We start from the raw sequence: 21,817 nt of genomic DNA, 5'->3' as shown, positions 1-21,817 counted from the left end.
TAGCATACTGTGTACTGCACCTCCTCATTGATGAACAATCATCGCTTATGGGCATCTGGGAGGGAAATAACAAGAAAAGGCAACAAAAATGCTTGGTCAGCAAAGACATTCACATCCACTGTAGGGTGGTATAGCATACATCCAGGTTGTGTAGGTACTGTATGGGCATTCACTATAGAGCAATATTATTTAAGCGATAGTTCATCATTTTATTCAATACACACACTTGCTTTCTTGCCAAGAACTGAGAAGAATGACTCCTCTCTCGTGTCTGCATTGTAAATATGGACGCTCAATCATGAACCAGTTGTCTCAGCATTAAAAATATTACATTTATTTTTAAAATGTGGAAAAAAACACAAAGTGTAAAAATGAAAAACTGACAAGTTCTTGATCATGGGCTGCAGGCTGTAGCAATATATATATATATATATATATATATATATTTTATATTTTTTTTACATAAGAACACAGCGAGGTGTACGCACACACAGTCAGCTGTACGCAGAGCTGCACCAAGGGAAATAAAGAGCTACAGAGAAAACAGCTTCAGTGGTCTCATCAAACTAAACAGCACTAACATCCTGAGCTCGACCCAGAGACTTCTTCTGGTTCTCACCAGTACACAGTGTGTTAGGCTGCTTCTCTTGAAAAGACAGCACAGGTGGCATCATGAAAGTTTCAGTTTGGATTCCTTGGGCTTCATAAGAACACTGAATAAAGCAGGTTTTGATTATTAAGTCAGTGTCTGGCTGACATACACCAGAGACCAGTTATCAGGAGAAAGTTAGAAGACTGCTGCCTGCTTACCTTTGTTTCCATTGATTTTCTACTCACTTAGAAAGCAGACGTTCAGCAGGTTTTTACCAGCAGAGGTGTCCTCCTCTCCATAACAAACAGAGAGGATTTTAAAACCAGTAGAAGAACCCATAAAGCAGTTAAAAGACATTAAAGACATTAGTAATTAATAAGCAGCTCACCTGGTATCGCACAGCAGGTCGGTAAAAAAACAAACATATGATTCACTGACACGCTTTGGCATCTCAGAGTAGCTCAGATCTTACCATCTCTTTAATTAATTGTCAGCTATATAAAAGTTTTTACCAGAATGCAAATTTCTTGCAGATGTGTCATCATTTCCCATAACAAACAGACAAGGGGATTAAAACTGAAAAAAAAACAGTTTCACTTTAAAAATAAATAAATTATATGCTCTTCAGTGAACACAGGACAGGAAGTCTCCAGCAGCTGGGAGCGGAGCTGTCTGGCTTTTCTCTGATAAATTAAGATTCAGACATCCAATGATAAAATCCATCTGGTTGAAATATAGAGCTGAAGTCAAATTGGAGCTCCTGGCAGGCAACCTCAACACTGACCCAGGAGTATATTATATAGGGTAAGATTTAATTGACAGCCAAGCAAAATGGATGAATTGGAGCGTTAGCTTGATTTAAATTAGTGTGTCATGTTTTATTCTCCCAAAACGTTGTAGACGGCTGTCTGGGATAATGTAATCTATGCATCGCCTATGTACTTTTCCACTGTAGTTTTAAAACACTGCACATGAAAAGCCTTGATGAATCTAAACACTTGCACTAGCTCTTCTTGTATTGACACGCTGGCCACAGGGGGATCTGCTGTGTTTTGAATTCGATCAGTGTAAAGTCGATTTTTCTTACACCAGCACCTTTTTTTTGCCTTCATAATAATAAAAGCACAGATAGACAGCCTACTTTTATTGTTATTGTCATTTTCACAACAAAATTGAAAGTGCATCTTCTGCAGTGCAAAATTAAAAAAAAAAACATTTAAGAAAAACATAAAACACAAATCCACAGCCTTACTCAGCAAAACCGTTCTGTCTGTTTGTAGTGACTTTAATTGTCCTGTATCTCCTGCCAGAGGGGAGTAGCTCAAACAGACAGTGACCAGGATGTGTTGTGTCTTTGAGGATTGTTTTTGCTTTTGTGAGACAGCGGGAGTTATGTATAAAGTCCATTCAAAGTGGGGAGAGTGCAGCAGACGATCTTTTGGGCAGTGATTATTATGACCCGCTGAAGCACCACCTTGCTACTGTGCAGCCGGCATACCACACACACAGACAAAACTTCCAATGCAGCAGTGGTAGAAGGCCAGCAGTAGCTTCTGGGAGGGGCCGTTCTTCCTGAGGAGTCTGAGGAAGTAGAGTCTCTGCTGTGACCTCCTCACCAGTTCTGTGGTCAGGTTATCTGTGACCTGAACCCCCAGGAACTTGAATGTTGTTGCCCTCTCCACACAGACCCCATTTATGTAGAGTGGATGAATGTCCACACACACAGCTGCTCTACCTCATCCCTGTAGGCCGACTCATCTCCCCCAGAGATGAGTCTAACCACGGTTGTGTCGTCTGCAAACTCCTTTTTTTTAACTCTTTTTTTTTTCATTTTTCCACAAAAACAAAACATTCACTGACATAGGACCATATGAATTGAAATACAGGTAAATAAAATGCAGTAAATTACCATACCAAGAGAAATCGCATGGAGAATATTTGCACCAAAGGGAATAACAGCAGTACAATATCAATCTTAGAGATGTACATATGACAGTCTTATAATAACCCATATTCCTCCATTATTCCTCCAAATAAAGAGTAATACAGTTCCACCTTTGTTCAAAAGTGTCAATTTTCAGTTGCTCCATTGTGTAGACCCTTTTCAGTCTCTGTACCCACTGATTCATGGTCGGTGGTTTTGGATCTTTCCAGTTAACAGTTATCATTTTCTTAGCAATCAGTAAAAGTATCCGTCACATGTATCTTTGATCTGAACTGTATGTTTCCTGAGGTGTAGCTCCCAGCAGGAATATCAATGGGTCCAATGGGGAATTCACTTGTAGGATCTTGTCAGTTTCTTCCTTGACTCTCTTCTAGAATTCTTGGATAACTGGGGCAGTCCCAAAAGATCTGAGAATGATCTCCAATGTTTCCACAGTTTCTCCAACACAATTCCACATTAGGTTCTTTCACATACCTTGGAATTATGAGGTCTGCAAACTTTATGATGGTATTGCTGGGGTGGGCAGGGACACAGTCCTAAGTGTAGAGGGTGTAGAGTAAGGGGCTCAGCACACAGCCCTGTGGGGAGCCAGTGCTGAGACTGAGAGATGTTGAAATGTGGGGGCATCATCCTCCGTGGATCTATTTGCTCTGCATGTTGATGTGTGTCCAGGGCTGGTATAGCAGGCTGCCAATAATGTGCCTCCGCAATAGTTTCTCAAAGCACTTTGTTACAGGCTATAACAATGTCCATTCACCTTCTTTGTGTGACAGTGACAGTGTGTGTTCTTTCTACAGCATGCACGTGGCAGCTTTCTCATCCCATGCACGAGGTTTCTTAAGGTGAAGTTTCTACAGTTTCTCAGGACATTGTGCTTCTTCATATTAGTATTCTGTAAGTGGGATCCAAATGGAAGAAATTCAATTTCAGAGAGTTGTCTGTGTGAATGTGTGTGCGTATGTATCTTCATGTCTGATAGTCTCGCACTTTCTCTCGATTAGATTACTCCCCTCCAGTGTCTGCTGTTCCTGTGCTTGTCCAGTGTAGCAGCTCCTGTTGCACCTCCTCCTGTCCAGAAGCCCACAGCAGCCCAGTGCCTGCTCCTCCCATCCCAAACACACACACACAAACAAAGACACACACACACACACCCTCCCCAACAAGTGTGAGGACGCACTGGTGCTCTGGCCACAAACACAGGGTGCACACTGTGGCTCAGACACAGCAACAAGGGACCAACAGAATGACTGATAGAAGAAAAGAGCCGAGACGCAAGTGACAGCAGCATCTCTGGTTGTGTTTGGCTCTGTGTGTGTGCATCACTCTGTGCCTACTGTGTCCCAGGCAGCAAACGTCGGCACGCAGGTCGTCAATGGAGATGTCAGCTGATCCAAGGTCGAGGGGGCAGGGAGGCGCTCCCCCGGCACACCTGCCCTGTATGTCCCAAGTGAAAAGCAGCAGCTTCAGCACTGTCCAACAGCAGGGCTACTCCGCATCCATCTTCCTCCAACGCAAAGACAAGCTGGAACAGGTGAGCCAACTGTCGGGGCGATGTCAAACATCACACCCATGATTTATCTGACTGCACATCATCTCATCTGCCTTTTGGGAAGTGAAGCGGTGAAGTTAAAAAACTTGGAAAGGTCAGCCACTCAATGAATGATCTGATCTGTTAGATATTCTATGGCAGGGCTGAGTAGTTAATTGAATGATCTAAATGGCAATATGGCCAATATGTCCAATTGGCCTTATTGATAAAGTTAGACTGTTGGAACATTGTGGTGCCACAGATCCTACAAAACCAGACTCTCCAGACGAAAGGAAACATGTTTGTTAATGTACAGATCTAGCAAAAATCTTTCTTTTTTTTTGTTTTATGGTTAAACCCTATAAAGCGATGCAAAATTTATCAACCACTTAATCCTGTGTACGATGTCAGGCAGTGAAGTCTATATTCACTCTGCATGTCTGCGGTGCATCAGCCTCAGCTGTGGAGAACTGCTGCAGGAGAAGTGTGTGACAGAGCCCTGTTAGCTGCCAATGAGAATTGATTACCATTTTCTTAAGTGTTGCCACAAACTTGGTACACACACACAAGGACACGCAAACGTTGTTTCTTTTAGGTACTTCTATTTGTTTTATCAATAGCTGTTAACCTTTAACTTCACATTGCTACATAGCCAGCTGATACATTTGTTGTTCAGTCTTTTACTCGTTAAGAGCCGTCTCCAGGGGAAAGTGATGCCAATTTTCTATCTTGACTTGTTTTCCACTTAAGTTAGAGCACTAACCAACTACTCTGCCCTGTTAAATCACTCTGTAAAAGCAACTCACTGTCTCCAATCCACCCTGAAGACTTAGCGCTGCTCACCTTATGTCTTGTAATGATGGGCAACAATTATGGCAAGAATCCCACCACCCACTCCCAGCAAGGAACCCATTCGGCAGCAGAGAAAATGTATGACAGTTGCTTTAACCATGTTCTCAAGAAGCCTATAGAGAAATGTTAAACTAAAAATATCTTATGAATATTGTTGCTGGAACTAAATTGGTATTCTACAAATAAACACTCAAGTAGGGCAAACTGGTAATTATCAGCCATTACGCCAATAAGTAGATTGATGTATAATCAATCTTGATGTACAAACAACTTAGCACCAAATGTGATCATCAATCAGTTAATCATTTTTCATTCAAATCTAAAATTGTGGGTGAGGGTGTGCAGCTTTTCTTCATGTTAAATGACAGGAAATCACTGTGAATACTCCGGGCTTCTGGGAATCAGGTTTTTAATCATTCCTCCTCTGTGTTTAATTCAATCATAACCTGTTTGGTAGATCACATTTATGATTGTCCCTTAGTTTTTGAAACGCTACGCCACACAGTTTTGCCAGGATTGACTTGACTGATGACATAACTCTTAAACACACTGGGCCAAACTGAGATGTCATATCATATGCATGTGTATTGCTGTCAGATTTAATGCTGGTATACCTTGCCATACTAAAATTGGATAAATGCCACTTGTTTCGCACAATTCATACTTGTACAAACCTCTACTCCCCAGACAGGGCTCGGGTCTTCTCCAGCAGTCATATCAGCAAATTAGATCCAGGTACAGATGTGATTTCCTTTTTACAGTTTGCTCAGCTAATACGATAAGACAGCTCCTAGGACTAGTGGAGGTATGAATACAACATATAGCATAATTTAAACAATGCTTTTTATGTTTTTTTTTTAAATTTCCAATCCATTACATTGCATTACAGCATTAAAAATAAGAGCCATTATCACATGATGCACTAAATATTCACTCATTCACTATACACTATTCATTTCTCCTCTCTGGTTATAGAGACTGAACTAGTAGCTCCAGTCCTCTGCTCACTGATGGAGGTTTCTGAACCAAACAACTTAACAGGATCATTTTTCACTGCTGGATCCCCATCTGCACCCCAGCCACAGCCCCACTGGCACACGGCCCGGCTGTCTCCCATGGCGTTGCGCCCAGTCAGCCTTCACTCAGCACATATCACCCTGACTACGGCTTTACGGCACAAAAAAAACAAAAAAAAAACACGTCACGTTCACAAATGGAAACCTGCTTTTGATGTGTGAAGGTGAAACACCTCTTGTCCACTGAGGTGTCCTTCAGGGGAGCTCACAGAGGTGTGGGACAGGGGGAGAGGACAGCATAATTCATGTGCATGTAAATAGTAGTGACGCAAGTGTCACACTGAATGATGATAAATGTGTGCCAGTAAGGTTAGTCAGTTAAGGAGGGTAATACTGAGCTTAAACTGGGTCATAAAGTAGTTTTTTTTTTTTGGATGCCTTGGTTATATATATACTGCATGATCGCTGTTTGAACAACACTACAGTTGGAATCGTGCCACTCTGAGATACTGGAGACCATACTGTATCTGAAACAACTGAGTCAGCATAATAAGAAATAAATAAAACATTTCATTAAGACCCAAGGTTTTCTCACCACCATATTTTTGTCACTCTGTGCATCCAAGCCCCCCATCTGGTGCAGAACTATTGTTTTATGCTGATTTGTTTCATTTGTGTGTAAATGCAGTGTGGCCCTTAAAGATGATTTATAATTGGTCCCTTGTGTTGAGGAAGTCATAACCAGATGATGATGTCCCATTCAGAGTCATGAGGGACGGCAACAGCTGCTGTGGCCTCTGAACTCTCTTGCAGACAGTTCAGTGCAGACAGTATCATCTGAATAATGCACCGATCAAAGAGAGATTCTCCAGCTGTTTAAAGCTTATGAAGAAAGGGAACTCGTTGGCATTTCATTCATTAGCAGTCACTGTTGCGTCACTGCAGTGAGCAGTTTGTTTATGTCAACAGTTTCCAGCCAGTCAACATTAGCTGTGGACTTTGTTGATGTTGTTGATCAGCTAAAACCTGACCTGTGGTGTTATCTCAGCTGAAGCTGTGTGCTTGTGATGGTCAGGGGAACGGTGAAAACCCACTCCTGTTTATGCTTTTGATTCTCCCCCACAATTGAAAGTGTGTTTGTTTGACCCCATAGTGCAGCTTTAGGAACATTTGCCCCTCCTGGGAGGTGACTCAAACATTTCTGTCCCCTCTGTCTCAGTTGTTTCTCTCACAGAGAAGGTGACCTGGGGAACCTGCCCCAGCCCCAGACACACACAGACACAGCAGGTTTCACTGCTATGACTTTGTTCCACTGCTTCTAATAATTCTCTGTCATCTCACACCGCGCTTCAAAAGTTGTGTAATTAAAATCCACACTGTACTGTATGTACTTTTATACTCTCTGGGAATGAATCCCTGTTTATTTATGAGTATTTAAACGAGAGACATTAAAAAATGTAATCAGACTGGGATCTTTCTTAAATACTAAATACCATGAGAGTGTCTACAGCACAGCATTGCTCAAAGCTAAGTGCTTTAGATAGCAAGACTAGCATTCTGACAGTAAGTGTGTTCACAAAACAGAAGCGTGCCTATGTTCCCACAGCCCTATGTTCCCACTGGACTCTCTCTACCTATCTGGACTCTATCTATCTGGCCTGTCTAGCCTCTACCGGGTCTTTTTACTAAACTTAACCAACTCTTTTCTTCATTGCCTAAACCCAACCAATGGTGGGACCAAAGGGCTGTGGGAACATAAAGCCTAATTTTCAGTGACAACAAAAGTTAGAAATGTGGGAACATAGGGCTGTGGGAACATAGGAATGACCCCCATGAAACAAGTAGGCAAATGCTGACACTGGCATTGTATTTAATACTTAGCAGGTATATTGTTATGTTTACCATTATAATTTAGCTTGTTAGCATGCTGATTTGCTTATTAGTCCTTGAGGCTGATGGAAACTTCATTTGTTTTGGTCATAGCTAAGCTACAGTAATAAAATTAGATGAAACTAGATGGAAACTTAATGTAGATGAATAGCAGATGATTAATTTGTTGTTTTTATTAGGTGTTGGCACCATATTTTATGGCAATCCTTTCAGTATATGTCTCACTTAAAACACCGCAAGTGTGGCTAAAAATAACACAATTTGGCAGACTGCTCCCTCTTGTGTTTGTTCCATCTCACATGTCCAAATATAATGGTGTCAGACACAACAACCGACAAACTTTTTAAAAAGGAAATTCTTCCACCCTCCTTCTACCCTTCTGTCTTTTCTATCTGGATCCTTTATTACTCCCAGTGCTATACTCAGACAGAGCAGCAGCTTGCCTGCAGTCAGCAGCATATGTTGTGTTCTCTGCTGTGAGGCGTCACTATGTTCATCTGTGAGAAAAGGGCAGGGGCGAGTGAAAGGCTGGAAGTATGGAGGTATTTGCACATTTCATTTTTCCTCACTGTGTAATTAAATCTGCGTGATGTGAGGATTGAGGCAGACTTTCAGATTCGAAGCTGCAAACAGTAGGAGTGAAACATAAATGACTTCATGCAAATCAGGTGCTGTACTTGAAAGCACATTTATCACAATGATTTAAACAGAGTGGGAATTAAAGCAGACAGTCCTGCTGACTTACAGTGGTTTATATGTCATCGGTTTAAAATTATAAATGGGAGATATGGGGATAAATTCTGTTTGCCCTAATGAGTTTTAAACAATTTGAGAGTCTCGCTGCAGCTGTCATACACAGTGGATAATAACCAATGACATGTTTCAGTGTAAGTGCTTTGTGCCAGGCAAGTTTTGTTCATCGAGCAGATAAAAGAGGAAGATACAGAGGAAGAGGAGGGAGGGGTGGAGGAGGAGGAGGAAGGGGGGGGGGGGGTTGCTGGGGCTCTGAGCTCCAGCTCTGTATTGGCCATTTGAACAGGAGGGGCTGGTCTTCCTCCATCTCTCCCACTGCCTCCACCGAGAAGCAGAGAGAGTGAGAGAGAGAGCACACACACACACACACAAACACAGACAGAAGCTCGTCAGATGGACCAGGAGCTCGGGGGCACACACACACACACACACACCGTCCAGGACACTGAGGAACCAGCGAGATGAAGACGATGGTGGGGAGTGAAGACAACAGACAGGGCTGCTGGGTAGTGAGGGATGGCTGAGAGACAGAGAGAGAGTATAACGATGTGTGTGTGAGCTGCTGTTTCCAGCTGTCAGAGAAGTTTGAAGGAGCTGCTCTCATGGCGGGACCGACCACACAGGAGCCTGTGAAGGTGACGTTCACAACTACACTTGCTTCACTCTGCTTGAATTTCATCTGACGGTGTTCTGACAGTGTCTGAGGAATTTCACTGCATGTTTTCCTCAGGATTTTCTTCCATAACTTATTTGTTTTACTACTTGATTCAGATGAAGTCTTCAATTCATTCAATGAATTCAATTGACCAGTGAAAACGCATTACAGCAGCATCTATCAATTATCTTCTTTATCGATCGGTTAATCAATGATCTTAAGTTTAATGCATGACAAACAAAAGAGGAAATTGCTCTAATTTTCGACCCAGAAACCAGCTAAGATTGTAGATTTTGCTTAATAAATGGTACGGGTGATTATATTGATCAAAATTGTTAACAATTAATTTTCATTTAATATTAATGTTTAAGAAATATCCATTTAAAATTATGAGAATAACTTACTTATAAAAATGTATTATCTTATCTTATCTTATCTTATCTTATCTTATGATATCTTATCTTATCTTATCTTATCTGGAGGGCCAACAGAGTGTCTTCAAATTCTGTTCAAGCAGCAACCATCAAACATTTACTCCATCTATTATATAAAATACAATAGAAATGGGTCATTTCACATTAGATCACTTTGAAAAGCTGTTTGTACTTTCTACTCGATAAACAGTGGAGGAGATTGAACTGATCATCAAAGCTGTTGCCAAGTCATTTGGCACAACTTCAAATGTTTCCTTGAGCCCAATCATCAGTTCAACCCAAGGACATAAAACCAACAAATGAAGAAACAAGCAAAATGTTTGGCACTTTTGTTTGATCAATGACAGTTATGAAGATTAATATGTCATAGATTCATTTTCTTTCCATCAACTCATGGTTACAGCAGCAGATTCAGCACTAACTTTGTCAGGTTACTTTAATGTCTCCACCAAAATGTGAAGTATTCTATCTCACTGCGTCATCTTGTGCATTGTGCATCAACTGACCGGTCTCACTCTGTCAGTCTTGTTGAGGGTTTTATTTCCTTGCGGCCATGTACACATCCACTTGTCAGGCCTGGTCCTTGACTCTGCTAAATGAAATGAAGAGCTCCCTGGTCTCAGTGGACAGCAGAGGGGTGTGAGGTGCATCCGACTGGCACCAGACTTTCAGCCTGATTGCCTCAGACAAACACAGTGAAATCCCCCCCGCCCCCCAACCCAATTGTTATTCTTTTGTTTAAATGGTAAAGAATCTCATTAAAAAGCTGTAGCCTATCTGAGAGGGATCTTTTAGAGAAAAGCTTTTGCTTACACGACCAAACTTTACAGCAGGATGCAATTCATTTGATTGATCCAACGCAAAATATATGTAAGGCGATGTTGACGGCTCAAGAAACCGACAAAGCCGAACGGGGCGGGGAAAGAGAGACGGTGAAAATCTGTGGTCGTAAGCAAAACAGGAAATGCCTACCTGCACTTTTAAAAGAGTTAAAACCAAAACTCCTCAGGCTGCATCGGGGCTGCTGCATTATAACCCCTGATCACACTGTCAAGCCACCCTATACAATATACAGCACACACGCCCCTGCACACAAATATAGCCTTTAATATTGCTTGTCATATATGGGTCCGTCCGTCCTGGCACAGAGGTCATAAAATCTCTTTCAGCTGGGATTTGCCTGCAGCAGACAAAGCAGGCGTTATACAAAAAAGCTTTAAAAACAGAGCTCTCCGATATTGCTTATAGCTGGGTATCAATTTGCCTTCTGCTGGGGAGCGTTCCACTTGACTTGCCCTCTGCTCTAGTGGTATAAAGTGAGATTTGTGAATGTTGGGGGATTTTGGCTCCAGGGCTTTGAATTTCTCTGCAGCCTTGCTGTCAAATTAAAGGTTTCCAATGTCTAAAGAAGACATAGAGCTGTTGTTGTATTGATTATGAATCCTAACCTTTAATCAATGAGGACATTAACATTTGATGACTGATAATTTCCTTTTGTACACCCCTGCTGCACTATACCTGCCACAGTGTGTATGCGTATACAGTATGTGTGTCTCCATCTCACTTGTCTTCCAGACCCAGCAGAAGTGCATCGCCATCTTCGCCCTCCTCTGCTGCCTTGCCGTGCTGGTGGCGCTCATCTTCTCGTCAGTGGACATTTGGGGGGACGATGAGGACGGCATCACAGAGGAGAACTGCAGCACGGACTGTCGGTAAGATGTTCTGCATGAGCGACGTCAGAGCAACAAAAACCAGAGTTTGCATTCATATATAAAGTGTGTCCAAGCAAATTTCCATCGGTAGAATTTCATGATATATTTAACATACAAGAATACATAATATTTCATTGAAAACTTATGTAACTTATGTATTGTGTCATTGGCTGTACAGTGTGGGAATAAAGGCTGAATTTAATTTATACAAACTGTCACAACATGACTGTTTATTGTATTGATGGACATTTGCTTGAAAACACTTTAGGGTGATATTAATTATTATTATTATTATTATTACTATTATGAACTTTATTTAACCAGGTTTGTCCCATTGAGATTCAAGATCTCTTTTGCAAGAGAGACCAGGCCAAGAATGGCAGCACATACAGTTTCAACACATGGTCACATTAATCATAGATAAAAAAGAAACAAATAGATTACAAATAACAACTGAATTTTCTAAATTAGTTAAAAGAATTTACAAGATTGGTCAAACATTTGCACTCAAATAAAACATTTGCACTCCTGAAGCCTGGATGTAATGGAATTTATCATGGACTTGAATACATTCAGAGATACCAGACTTTGGAGTTTGAGCTCTGACTGCAAAATGTTCCATGTACTCGGAGCAGAAAATCTAAAAGCTTTCTTCCCCATTTCTGTTCTCACCTCAGGAACAGTAAAATGACAAAATCCTGACAGCGGAGACTGTAGGCCCTGTTATTCAAGATTAAAAGGGATGATAAATAAAATGGAATCATCTCAAGAATAGCCTTGTAAATCAGCACATAGCCTACCAATGGCCGAGCCGGCGCACATAAAGATGGCCAATTACACTACTTAACACCAATTACTACTCAGGATAGCTTACTGCACACTGAAGAGTTCATAATGTATGATATTTCCAAACATTCACACTGATTCTCCCTTTTCCTTGCCAAAACCTGGCACCTACATTTACCATAATGCAACTTGACAGTTGACAGTTTGTGTTATGCCACTAGTGGTTAAAGCAGAAGTAAGCAATCCGGTGGTTTTGGCTAACTTCCTGTCAGCCGATGGAATTAGCAGTCCCCGCCCTCGTCCCTATGTCACCACATTCACGCGCATCCCTTGGCTGCACACACAGAGAGGACCGCCCCTTTATGCCGTTCTCTCTCCTCATTGGATAAAGGTTGTAGGATACAAGGAAACTTTTCTCCTCGGCTTACAGCAGAGCAGAGTGACTGACAGAGCCGTGTTTCAGACCAAACACTCTACAGTATATAAGTGATTGCTGTCGGAAGATATAACTATTTAAGACTTGTATTAACATAAATATTCCGCTACTTCTGCTTTAATATAGCCTAAAGTCTAAAGGTGCAACATTAGGAATTCCTGTAAACAGACTTTGCTGTGTAAAAGGTGAAGTTCCCCTTGAAGGCTCCTTGCACTCACACCAACATATGTTCCTCTCAGCATCGTGCTTGTGGAGAATATTCCAGATGACCTCCTCCTCCCCGTGGATGGCAGAACGCACCTCCCTCTCTCTGTCGGCTTTCACACACTGTTGGACCAGGCAAAGCGCTCGGTTGAGGTGGTGTCACCTGTCTGGGACTTGAACCCCTGGGACCTGGAAACAACACCGAGCATCGCCAAACAGGTACAAAAGCCACAGCGGTCCGTCTGAATATATCCTCCTTTACATTCCTACAGAACATGGACCGGCATTCCCCAGGTGTCCTGTGAGAGGGAAATGCAATTATTTTCAAGTAAATCTATATGTAGCGTCTTAATGAGGTTAGTCCTGCAGAGATAGAAGTATTGCCCTTTTAAGAGACATCCGGAAACATCGCTCAAACGCTCAACTACAGTGTTACAGAACATCGCTCTCTTCCTCAGGGTCAGCTTTTGTTCCAGAGACTGCTCAGCCTGAAATCTCGTGGGGTTAAACTGAAGATTGCCAGCAGTCTGACTAACTCTGCTGAACTGAAGACCTTGGCAGAGAACAGTAAGTGGCTGTCACGTTCTTATTTTATAAAAGCAGTTTGTTTAAACCACTGTAGCGTATCAGAATGAAGATTTATATCTCCTAGCCCACATAACAACATTTCTTGTGCGTGGATCTCATTTTAGAGATTTTCTTATGACAAGATTGGTGAATCTTTCAGCAGCCTGTTATATGAGAGCATATTATGTATTGTGTGTATTGCGCAGAGCAGAGAAAACAGATGTGGGCTCATTGACATCATGCAGGGTCATCCACCACCTCCACAGCACGCTTCATACAACCTTCATGTCAGCCAAACTATACAAGGTCAAAAAATTATGAATGTGCAAATGTACCTGACCGGTTTTCTGTCAAAGCCTTTGTCAAAGCCTCTTTGGCTGTCTGCACATTTGACTCACCAGTTCAAGGCCGAGCTCCTTGATTCTTTTCATTTTATTCAGACTTTTCATGCTCTCACCACTCTCTGTTTCTCACGCTGTCTTAGACGCAGAGGTTCGTTTTGTTAATATGACAGCTCTAACCAGAGGAGGACTTCATTCCTCATTCATAATAGTGGATCGGAAGCACATTTACATCGGGAGCGCTGATATGGACTGGAGGTCACTCTCCAAGGTAACAACAAGCATCAACAACACGGGTCTGCAGAGTAATACAAGGATAAATGAGCTGTGCAATTCATTTTCAAGTAACTACAGTAACTTCTGGTCTCTCAGAAATAAAAGCTGCACATATACACGCACGTTTAATTAAATGATAACCTTTGCACCCTGCAGAGACTGGAAACACAACACGGAGTCTAGATTAGTTTCACTCTACACCTGTACCTTTTCATGCAGCTCTCCGGCAACTCTTAATGGGCAGCGAGGATGATTTAGGATTGCTGTCTGAGGCGAGTCAGGAAGACACGTAGCATTTCACTTTGCATTTAGCATTTAATTCACAATGGAGGAAGACCCAGGGAGCATTAGCATACTGTAACCTGAAGTGATTACCTGGCACTTTTCATGCTTCAGTGCTGGCTGGAGGTAGAACTACTGTTGAGCGTAATTAACTAAAAAGCCAGAGGGAAGAAAGGCAGGGACATGATGTGTGTGTATGTGTGGCAAGGTAGAAATAGTCAGAAAAAACTCTACTTCTGCTGTGTAGTTACTGACCAAATATTTATTTCATGGTGTCTGTGAAGGTAAGAACCACATGGGTAAAGTGGTTGGACATTTGTGTCCAAAGAAACATTTTTTTATTCTTGAAAGTGAATTTGGTCGATCATAAGTTTCATGAGAATTGTGTTTAGACAAAAAGAGACAATTATAAATTTACATGAGTTGTGGTATATGAACTACACAACATCAGGTAGTAGGCTTAGCATGAAAGTAGTCTTATACCACCAATAAAGTCAATATGGTAGCTCTGGGGTAAGTTGAGCCATTATTGATTGATTGATTGATTGATTGATTGATTGATTGATTGATTGATTGATTGATTGATTGATTGATTGATTGATGATTACAATATGTAGCTTTAGGCTACTTTCAAAGAGAAAAATTAGGGATTCTTCCCAAGATGCAACGTTAAACGCAAAACTCCCCAAACCTCCTGAGCGGCTCAGCAGGTCACAGCAGTTTGTGTTCACCTGCAACAGGCGGAATATTAAAGGGATAGTTCACCCAAAATTCAAATTTCACTCATTATCTACTCACCCTCATGTCGACTAAGAGCTGTGAGAATTTTCAGAGTCCTCCGTTCCTTCTCTGAGTTACGGGGGGTCCGCGCAGCAGTATTTGTCCATATAATGGTTGTCAATGGATACCAACTTTCTTCGTCCAAAAAGACACACCAAAAAACATCCAAATACCTCCATACTGCTCATCTGTAATGTCCCTCTTGTATTGAAGCCCCGACATGAGAAATTGTTCCGAAAAAAATTAAATAAGTCTATATTTCAAGCTTGTTTGTAGCGGAAGCTCCCAGTGTCTCAGTTCACTGCTCTTCCTGTGTCAGTCCAAATCTCTGCACTGACTGGAGGAACAATTTCTCATGTCGGGGCTTCAATACAAGAGGGACATTACAGATGAGCAGTATGGAGGTATTTGGATGTTTTTTGGTGTGTCTTTTTGGACGAAGAAAATTGGTATCCATTGACAACCATTATATGGACAAATACTGCTGCGCGGACCCCCCCGTAACTCAGAGAAGGGACGGAGGACTCTGAAAATTCTCACAGCTCTTAGTCGACATGAGGGTGAGTAGATAATGAGTGAAATTTGAATTTTGGGTGAACTATGTCTTTAATTAAATGAGGAGGGAGATGGATGGAAGGGAAGGAGGGGTGTGGCTCAACTTTCCCTGCTCCTATGCTCAACTTACCCCATAGTTGAGCCACGAGGCCACTTGGACAGGCAAAACAGTTACGTTACACTCATTCTGTTTGTTTGTGGGGATGTACTGTATTATAATTGTCTTGATGTAGCTAGTGACCCTGAATGTGAAAAGTGGGTCATCTTACCCCACTCTCCCCTACCAACCATAACCACTGGCTAACTCCCACCACAGTCCCTACCTGTAAAACCAATATCTGTTTGGTGCTAATTAGCCGATGCTAACAAGCTAAAACACAAGAATATTCACCAAGCTCACCATACAGTAAACCTGTGCAAAACCGCTTGTTAGCAATCAGCCCTGCATGTGAGCATAGTATGCTAAAGTCAGCATTTAGCTCAAAGCACCACTGTGCCCCACCAAGCCTCTGGCCTTATACTGGAGACCCTTAGCTGCTTGTTACCCTCAGAAAGAAAACATCCCTAGTCTTATAAATTACTAAAACATCATCAGATTCTCTGACAGCATATAACTATTCTCTCACTAACATCAGCATAATTTTAGACTTGCATTAAACTATGCTGTATCTGTGTATAAGCGTGTTTATGAATTAAGTGAACGAAGCTGCACCCGCAGTAAACTGCAACTTTTCTGCTGCATCACCTTTTTTTCCTGTGTGCTCCTGTCTGACGCCCCACAGAGGAAAGAGCTCGGGGTGCTGGTGTATAACTGCAGCTGTCTGGCTCTGGACCTCCATCGAGTCTTTTCGTTCTACTGGCAGCTCCATGAGAGGGACTACATCCCCTCCATCTGGTCAAAGAGAGTTACAGCCCTCTATGGGAAGAACGACGCCTTGGAGCTCCAGCTCAACACCACCGATGCCACTGCTTATCTGTCTGTGAGGACTGACATTTTACTGTGTTTACTGCATGCTCAAACAAATCACCTCTATACAGCCAAGAGGTACATGTAATAGCCTATACGACCGGTTCATATTCCTGTTAAGACACCAATTTCCTGCCTCTGGACTAGATGGTTACATCTATATGAAAGTTTCATTACTGACTAATAACAGACACACACACAGCGGGTGATTAATCATCTTAATATCACGCTGAGGAGCATCTTGAGTCTCACTATCTCAGTACCTCAGCCTAATTTGACAGTAATGAATCTTGCTACCCCCTAAGCGACATGATGCTTACCACTTGCATTTAAGGCATTTATCATCCTATAGGAATTAATGGAGCCACACTGTCACTGACTGCCGGCAACTCCGACCTGCTTTTGTGTCTCATTTCTTCTAGCAATGATACATTACTATGGAAATGTGTTTTGTTGTTTTTCCTTGCCCTTTCTTAAATTGTTACACTGAGACTTTCAGACATTTGGGGCCATTAGGCCTATACTCGGCCCAAAGTAACATTTCTCACTGGAGAGTAAGTTAACATAGGCTACTAATATAGAACTCCTGTCTGTTGAAGTGAAGCAAAGTGGATATTAAAACTGTCTTAGCCTCTCAAATTTTCAAGGATGAGGATTTCTGAGTTTAATGTAATTTTGGGTGCAAACGTCTCGTCCATGTGATGTATCGTTTCTACAGACCTCTCCTGAAGTCTTCTGCCCGAAGGATCGCACCAGAGATGTAGAAGCTATCTATCAAGTCATTCAGAGTGCAAAGACATTTATCTACATATCTGTGACGGACTACCTCCCTCTGGTGAACAGAAGATTCAGACCAAACTCCGTCACAAGGTACAGAGTCTGACCGTCCGTTCCTTCTCTGAGTTACGGGGGTGTCCGCGCAGCAGTATTTGTCCATATAATGGTTGTCAATGGATACCAACTTTCTTCATCCAAAAAGACACACCAAAAAACATCCAAATACCTCCATACTGCTCGTCTGTAATGTCCCTCTTGTATTGAAGCCCCGACATGAGAAATTGTTCCGCCGGTGACACAGGAAGAGCAGTGAACCACGACACTGGGAGCTTCCGCTACAAACAAGCTTAAAATATAGACTTATTTAATTTTTTCGGAACAATTTCTCATGTCGGGGCTTCAATACAAGAGGGACATTACAGACGAGCAGTATGGAGGTATTTGGATGTTTTTTGGTGTGTCTTTTTGGACGAAGAAAGTTGGTATCCATTGACAACCATTATATGGACAAATACTGCTGCATGGACCCCCCCGTAACTCAGAGAAGGAACGGAGGACTCTGAAAATTCTCACAGCTCTTAGTTGACATGAGGGTGAGTGGATAATGAGTGAAATTTGAATTTTGGGTGAACTATCCCTTTAAATTTTAGGGATACATTGCATATGTACCATTACCTTTTGATCGCTAAGCACTGTCTAATAATGGTTACATCTAAAGGTATTGGTCGTCTATCGATGAAGTGATCAGAGAGGCTGTGGTGCTGAGAGGAGTCCGAGTTCGCCTACTGATAAGTTTCTGGAAGAAGACCCACCCCCTCACTTTTAACTTTGCCACCTCCCTCAAGTCACTCTGCATGCAGCTGCACAACTGTTCTCTGGAGGTGGTACGTCAAAATTGTGGTTCGGTATTTACAGTGAACATCTGGACATTCCCCTTGATTCATTATGCAAATGTGCAATATTTAACAGGTGTGTTTATTTATTTCCTTCTTCTCTGCAGAGGTTCTTTAGTCACAAAGAGCAAAGGGATGATATTCAACATGGACTCAACCACAACAAATACATGGTGACTGACAATGCTGTCTACATCGGTACGTGTCTGAAATTTAGTTTTCTTCTTTGGTGAATGGGGAGATCGGGTTACTGTATACACCTCACATTGTCAAGGTATTTCATTATATCTTAATAAGTAAATGCTAATTTGAAAACATTAGACAGTTCTCTTAAATCACTGCATTTAACACTGTAGGAAATACTCTGTTTTCCTTTTTTATGGAGCATTAGATGCAAAGACTGATTACACTCCCACATCTGTCAACTAAATACATTACAGTCACAACTTAGCTTAGCATGAAACTGGGGGAAGCAGCTAGACTGGTTCAGTCTAAATAGAATATGCCTAAAAAACAAACGGTTACAGTTAACCTCCATGGATATACAACGACAACCTCACATAGTCACATTCACACCTACGGGCAATTATGAGTTGTAATCAGCCTCACACTGTGGAAGGAGATCCCTGTAGAGAAACCACACAAGCTGAGGGAGAACATAGTAACTTGACACAGAGAGATCAAACCAAGAGCCTTTTTGCTGTGGGGCAACAGTGATAATGACCAAACCTGCATGTTTACAGTCAGATATGAAGATGGAAATCACAGAACTGGATTTAAAGTTATCTTTTATTGAGATAAAACCTGTTAGACACACTATCTGAGGTTTGCTCTTTGTCCACAGGGAACCTGGACTGGGTTGGTAGTGACTTTGCCTTAAATGCAGGAGCTGGGCTGGTGGTCCAAATGGAAAACAGTCCCAAAGAAAGGGGAGTTACAATCCTGGAGCACATCAAGGCTGCTTTTGAAAGAGACTGGAGGTCACGTTATGCTAAGAGCCTGCAAGGAAGCAAAGATCATCAGGGAAAATACAGAAACCTGCAAATGAAAATTCATGAGGAGACTAAGGAGGAGAACGGATGGAACAGCCCCTTGTCTTTATAAGCACAGAAGGTCTTTTAAATCCTCACACCTCACAGGATTTTACAAATATGTTAATACGATATAAGAAAGTATTAAGCTACACTTTGATTTGTGACCACATTTTAATAGATTCAGTTAGAATGAACAAAGGCAACGTTGAAGTATTGCTTTGATTCAGAGATACAGTAATATTTAACTGCTTATTCTTTGTCGACTGTTATATGAGCATGACATGTACTGTTGCATGAATATTGAAAGCAATATTCATATACAAACTATATAAGACAAGCAATATGATGATTATAAAATCAGTATGCTCTGTATGTCAAATCTATAGATGTATCACATCAAACTCACCAAAACAAATCACATGGAGGATGTGTGGATGACACAATGTTTACAATTTTAATTTGTATTTTATATACTTTGTAATGCTTTTGAATTTGCACAGCATTTAGGGGTTTTGATGTTACATGACTTTGCCTGCACTTGTAATGACTGAACCTCTTGAATGACACACAGACAGGGTTACGCTGTAGCATCATAGATGTAACAGCTGTTATAATCTCATTGAAGGTTTTCATCTGTTTTTATAAAAAAATTACATTTTTGCCTGCTTGTTGTCGTCAGGTCAGGTGCTTCTCAGTATCTAATAGCAAGATTCTCATGGCTGTATTTTACCTTCTCTCAAATCCCTGCTACACATAATATGCATGTGTGCAGTCAGGCATACATTATGAAGTCAGAGTATTTGTCAGTCTCCCCAAATTGTACTCATCACACAGTGATGAGTCACCCTGGGTTGAACCACAGCAACTAGTCAGAGAAATAACTGCTACACATACAGACCATAATATGAACTTAGTTTGATATGAAGTTTAATAGTGCAGTAGTCCAAGTATGCTCTATGATCAACTCATACTGGCTGCATTGACAAAATGTGACCACCAGGGGGCAAACTCCAAGGCAAACAGGACAAACTCAAAAACAAGCTGACAAGACAAAAACCGGACAAGGTGGGTCAAAGGCCAGTCTTCTAATCACCACATTAAAGATCCTTTGTTGGATAAAGTAGGATCTCCATGTCTTTTTTGATTATGAAGCAGGTCAACATGTTATATTGATATTAATATTGTGTGTAATCAAATGGAAGAAATGTACACAACCTGTATTCAGAATCTCTGCCTTGAATCGAGCTGCCAGGGCTTCCATGACTTTGTGATGTCACAACAAAGCAGTCACCAACCTCAGCCATGCCCTAAACCTGTCCTGTCCAGACTCATTTTCCTCGTCCATGCAGGATTTGGTGTCTTTGGAGGTTAAATCTGTATTTTATTTCCTCAGTCAGAAGAAAGGCTCAGAGCAGATGATTATTGACCTGTTGTTAATGTGGAGCTCCAGAGAGTTGCCTGAGAGCGAAGATGTAAAACTACACTGAAATGATGTTTGGTACATAAAACTGTAAATGTTTTGTCTCTCAAGGACTGGACAGGGGTAAAATATGGCACCACCGAACTTGCATTTTGAAGATAAATGAAAGTATAGAAAAGTATAAAAACTACTCCGTCAAATTCTTGCATTCAAGATCTAATCTATTAAAGAAAAGGTATAGAATATAATCAGCAAAATGTTTTTTGAAGTATTTATGAGTAAATGCATTTGTTGGGCGCAGTGGTCTCTCCTGAGTGTTACTTTATACATCACATCACAGGAATATAATTACAGATGCACAGTAGGTGGAGACAGAGCTAAATAAATAGGCTACATTTGCTCTATGACAGTTAATCTTATATTATAAACTGCTTTGAATTTTTTCAGTGGAGTAAAATAATAAAATAAGATTACATAACACTCAATTGTCCTCACGTACAGTAAGCACATGTGGGCTATACTGTATTTTGGCTGTCACATGGCACGTGGCTTAGCCTACATTCAGGCCTACCAAAACAAATGCAATTCTATATCATTCTGGTGGTCAGTGGGGTAAGTTGAGACCATGTCTCAACTGTACCCTGATAAAGTTCTGTTACATCACATCACTGTTAAGTTGTGCAGTGTAGGCTAACGATAACACGTTATAAGTCATAATAAGACCAAAAAAACAAAGAAAATAAACAAAACAAAAGTGTGATACCTGAACAATGTTATATTAATACTATTAATATTATAATTTTATGTTATATAATTATAGTATAATAATATTTATATTAATAATACAATAATATTCCATTGTTTTTAATTTCAACAAAGAGGAATTAATTTATATTGAAATATCTTAAAAAGTTCAGTCATCATCAATGGGTTTCAATAGGTGTCCCAACTGTACCATGGTAATGCACCTCATGTTTATGACCTGATTGTGGAAAAAAATTATATTCATCAATAATAACTTAGTATAGGCTACAAACAAATTAAACAGCATATGAAAAATCACGTATTTTCAATATAGGCTACCTACTACCTAACCGTACAGTGTTGCAGTAGCCTACAGAG

The 21,817-nt window shown here is 41.1% G+C and overlaps 1 protein-coding gene across 2 annotated transcripts; it reads left to right on the top strand.

The window, feature by feature from the left end:
- The first annotated feature begins 3,888 nt into the window (after positions 1-3,888).
- On the top strand, positions 3,889-20,391 carry pld5 (phospholipase D family member 5). Of its 2 annotated transcripts, none has more exons than XM_085791230.1 (10): positions 3,889-4,068; positions 11,241-11,377; positions 12,839-13,022; positions 13,262-13,370; positions 13,855-13,982; positions 16,387-16,584; positions 17,290-17,441; positions 18,067-18,232; positions 18,349-18,439; positions 19,086-20,391. In XM_085791230.1, exons 1-10 carry the CDS (start codon positions 3,910-3,912, stop codon positions 19,343-19,345), a joined length of 1,584 nt encoding a protein of 527 aa, XP_085647356.1. In that variant the 5' UTR covers positions 3,889-3,909; the 3' UTR covers positions 19,346-20,391. The 2 variants fall into 2 exon arrangements, with proteins under 2 accessions (XP_085647356.1, XP_085647272.1); XM_085791146.1 differs by lacking the exon at positions 3,889-4,068 and adding an exon at positions 8,996-9,211 and having other exon boundaries at positions 19,086-20,388.
- Positions 20,392-21,817: the final 1,426 nt, after the last annotated feature.

Source organism: Trachurus japonicus, chromosome 1 (genome assembly GCF_045865225.1).
Source record: "Trachurus japonicus isolate A0001 chromosome 1, Traja_1.0".
In the NCBI taxonomy this organism is placed as follows: Eukaryota; Metazoa; Chordata; class Actinopteri; order Carangiformes; family Carangidae; genus Trachurus; species Trachurus japonicus.
The sequence above is the reverse complement of the archived record's forward strand: the minus strand, read 5'-3'. Positions and strand labels throughout refer to the sequence as shown.